Source organism: Culex quinquefasciatus, chromosome 2 (genome assembly GCF_015732765.1).
Source record: "Culex quinquefasciatus strain JHB chromosome 2, VPISU_Cqui_1.0_pri_paternal, whole genome shotgun sequence".
NCBI classification, from domain to species: domain Eukaryota; kingdom Metazoa; phylum Arthropoda; class Insecta; order Diptera; family Culicidae; genus Culex; species Culex quinquefasciatus.
Genome location: NC_051862.1, coordinates 133,644,239 through 133,647,692, shown reverse-complemented (window position 1 = coordinate 133,647,692; position 3,454 = coordinate 133,644,239). Strand labels below are relative to the sequence as shown.

At 46.4% G+C, this 3,454-nt stretch overlaps 1 protein-coding gene across 1 annotated transcript; it reads right to left on the bottom strand.

The window, feature by feature from the left end:
- Positions 1-1,399: 1,399 nt before the first annotated feature.
- On the bottom strand, positions 1,400-2,758 carry LOC6052641 (CLIP domain-containing serine protease 14D). The gene is made up of 4 exons (XM_001868841.2): positions 2,621-2,758; positions 2,303-2,544; positions 1,942-2,243; positions 1,400-1,884 (listed from the first exon to the last, which is right to left on the bottom strand). Exons 1-4 carry the CDS (start codon positions 2,675-2,677, stop codon positions 1,580-1,582), a joined length of 906 nt encoding a protein of 301 aa, XP_001868876.2. The 5' UTR covers positions 2,678-2,758; the 3' UTR covers positions 1,400-1,579.
- Between the last annotated feature and the right edge of the window lie 696 nt (positions 2,759-3,454).

Sequence of the window (3,454 nt, the reverse complement as noted above, 5' to 3'; positions counted from 1 at the left end):
GAGGGCCAGAAATTGCTCCGCCTTGTTACGGCAGGTCCGGAACCGCGTCATCATCTCACCCGCTAGAGCAAAAAACTCCGGCAAGGTGAAAAGATCTTCTCCGGTTACTTCTTGCTGGGCCGCATTGCCGCTACCGGCAGCGACCACGCTGGCGAACGATCGCCCCCATCCAGGAGGGAACGCTGAGTTGTCCGCTGGAACCGTACGCTGTCCAGCTGCAGGAACGGTTGCGCTCGTATTCCGCTGAGAAGGGTGGGATGCTGCTGCTTTCTTCTTCCTCTTTTCCTGCTCCTCGAGGTACGCCTTGCGCGCGACGCATCCGCGGTAATTACCGGTATGGTTGCCGTCACAGTTGGCGCACTTAATGCGCGCCTTGGTTTGCTCTGCCTTGTCCCCCAAGTCCGCCTTGCACGGCAGTGCACACTTCTCCGAGAGGTGTGTTTCACCGCACTTCACGCAGCGGGGCGGGAGATTGCAGTTCCGCGAGCCGTGGCCGAACTTCTGGCAACGGTGGCATTGCGCTACGTCCATTGGGTTTTTGGAGTAAAACCGCCAGTTTACCCAAAAACCGTCCAACGCCTTAGTCCGTCGCAGGTCTTGGATTTTGACGGTGCCGCGGTCGAAGTACAACAGGTACAGAGTGTGCGTACCTGTGACTGTTGTCTTGCGCGAGAGCACTTTTATCTCCCGTGGCGTTATTCCGGCACCCGAGAGGTGTTCCTTCAGGTCGGCGATTGGGCGGTCTTGGTAGCCCTGCAGGACTACCTTAACCGCGGTCTTCTCAACTGGATCGAATGTGTAGAACTTGAAGTTGCTACACTTCAGTTCTTTCACCACCAGGTCGAAATTCTTTTTATTGAAAGTAATCACTTGTACTTTCGATTTTCCAATTTTCAGACTATATTGGAGGCCTTCCAGCAACTCGTCAACATCGTCCGCCAACGTATCCAAAACAAAAATTGGAGGTGGTCGCCGTTCCTTCGGAGAATTATCTTTTTTTGTCGTACTACCTTTTTTGCGTGTTGGTTTCCTCGTCACTCAGTCTCGCGAACTTGTTACTGGTGGGAATGTTGGCGGATGTTGATGCGCCACCGGTCGACAGATTGCCGGAAGTACCTGAGCGGAGTCTGCTTCTTATAGGGCTGCGATCCTGGACACGGTAATTAGCGTGCAATAACTCCGGATTGAAACCTTCAGCGCACACGCTCCCCTGCGCGATGGCGGACGACGCGGCGGCGTTGTTTTGTTTACCTTTTTGCACTCGGCCGGTAGACGAACTTCGCGGGGTTTTCGAGGCCGCACTCGAACTGCCACGGCCACGGCCGGCCTTCGGCATGCTGGTGGAGCAAACTCGCGGGTAATCACGGTCGATTGCGGCGGAAATTTCGAAAAAACTTCTAGAGCTCTGAGCACTAAACTGCTGCTTGCTCTGGCGGATACACGCAGAATCCGTTTTTTTTTCCAAATATTTTTCATCGAAGTTTATTGGAATTGAAAAGAGAAACCCCAGCTCCTGTTACGTCCGATCAAGCTCATATTTAAGACATGGGCTAAGTTTACCTACAAGAAGCCCCTTATTTCATTCCAATTTGCTCTCAATCCAATCGACAAACTTTGCCACATTAGTGAACACATCCGGAGTACCATTGGTTCCACATCTATCCGGTCCAAAGCTGCTGATTCCGTACAGGAAATGAGTTCTACCACCAACTGCCTGCATCAGAGGACTGCCCTCAATCGCATGACAATCACTATCATCATACTCCCTGCTAGCACACAGCTGGGAATCGCTCAATGTGACCCCCCTTGTCTTGTAACCTTCATTACAACTTTGATGATCTTGGATTCTGAAGAATGACTTCTTTCTTATATTACTACCGCTGTCTGTAATGTATGAAGATGATTATCAATTATCCCCGTCGGTTTACCTAAAACACCTACATGCATTAGTTTCCGACCATCCAACTTCCACAGCTCTTTGACTGGTGATGTTCCGTTGGCGATCCTCGTCCTCGACAGGCAAACAAATTGGGTTGATGTACTCTGAAAATATCACATCTCGCTCCAATCGAATTAATGCAATATCATTCAAATAGTTCTTCTTAGTTCTGTTGTAATCTTCATGTACGATGATCTTCTCAATTGGCAAGTCTTGATGACCATCATCACAATACCTATCCGGTCCATCTTGTTCGCAATCCTGATCAGTACTTAGATCGTGTTCTCCAAGTCGAACTCCAACGCTGAAACAAACATAAACGTTTAGTAGAAAAATCCCATAATCTAATCAGCATTCACCAACATCGTCCAAGCGCGAGGAATTCCCCGGACGCAATGGGCCGCGGTCAGTACGTAACGCTCGTTAATCAGCGACCCCGCACAGTCGAACGACTGGTCTCCGTTGGGTTTGCGATACTGGATCAGCGCGGTCCACGACATTTCCCCTATGCTAACCCCCGGGCCAAGAAGAATCTTGGGACTGTTTGCGTGCCCACATTGGTACCGGCTTGGAAGGGTGGACTTGGTTGGTTGACCGTTGCAAAGCTGGGCAAATCAAAATTAAGAAATAGTAGATAAAAACTCGATGTCAATATCAATATAACCATTTAAAACTTCTTACCAAAGCCATTAATACAAGAAGCTCAAAAAATAATAGAATTTTAGTGGTTTGAATCATCCTGAGGAGTTGTACCAATTCAATCCTATAATTAAAACTTTACTTAAATCAAAGCGAAGCAGGAATGAACTTATTCCTAACTCGTGCAAACAGTTCTGAACGAAACATTCGACTGTTTTGCCACTTTTATATTCCACATTCATCTCTCTTGCTTGTTTTTTTCCCAGGCATGCAATCAAGTACCTAGGTAGCTATCTGTTTGTTGACAAAAACAACGCAAGCTAGGAAATCCCAAGTAAATTAGATGTTAGAGGATTAACTTCTCTGATTCAACAACGGTATGTTTTTTAAATAAATGTCTAAAAGATTATATGAACTGAACAGGGCCGTGTACAAGGGGGGGGGTTTTAGGGGTTTAACCCCCCCCCTGGCAAATTAAGTTGGTTACACCCCATGCGCCCCTCGGCCGATTTTTTTTCAGCTATGTTGCCAAAATGCCAAAGAGATTTTTTTTTTTCAAATCTATATGAAAAATTTGACTGGAGGCGCCCTAATGACTAAAACATTTTTATGAAAATTATGAAAATTTAACTGGACGCGCCCCTAAGACTTATTTTTTTTCAATACGAATATGCAATATAAAAATTTGACTGGAGGCGCCCCTACGACTTAAAAAATTTATTCAAATTCTCGATATGAAAAATTGAATGGAGGCGCCCCTACGACTTTTAAAAAATCATACAAATTTTGTTATGAAAATTTGACTGGAAGCGTTCTTATGCTTAAAAAAATCATGCAAATTCTCGATATGAAAAATTTGACTGGAGGCGCCCTAAT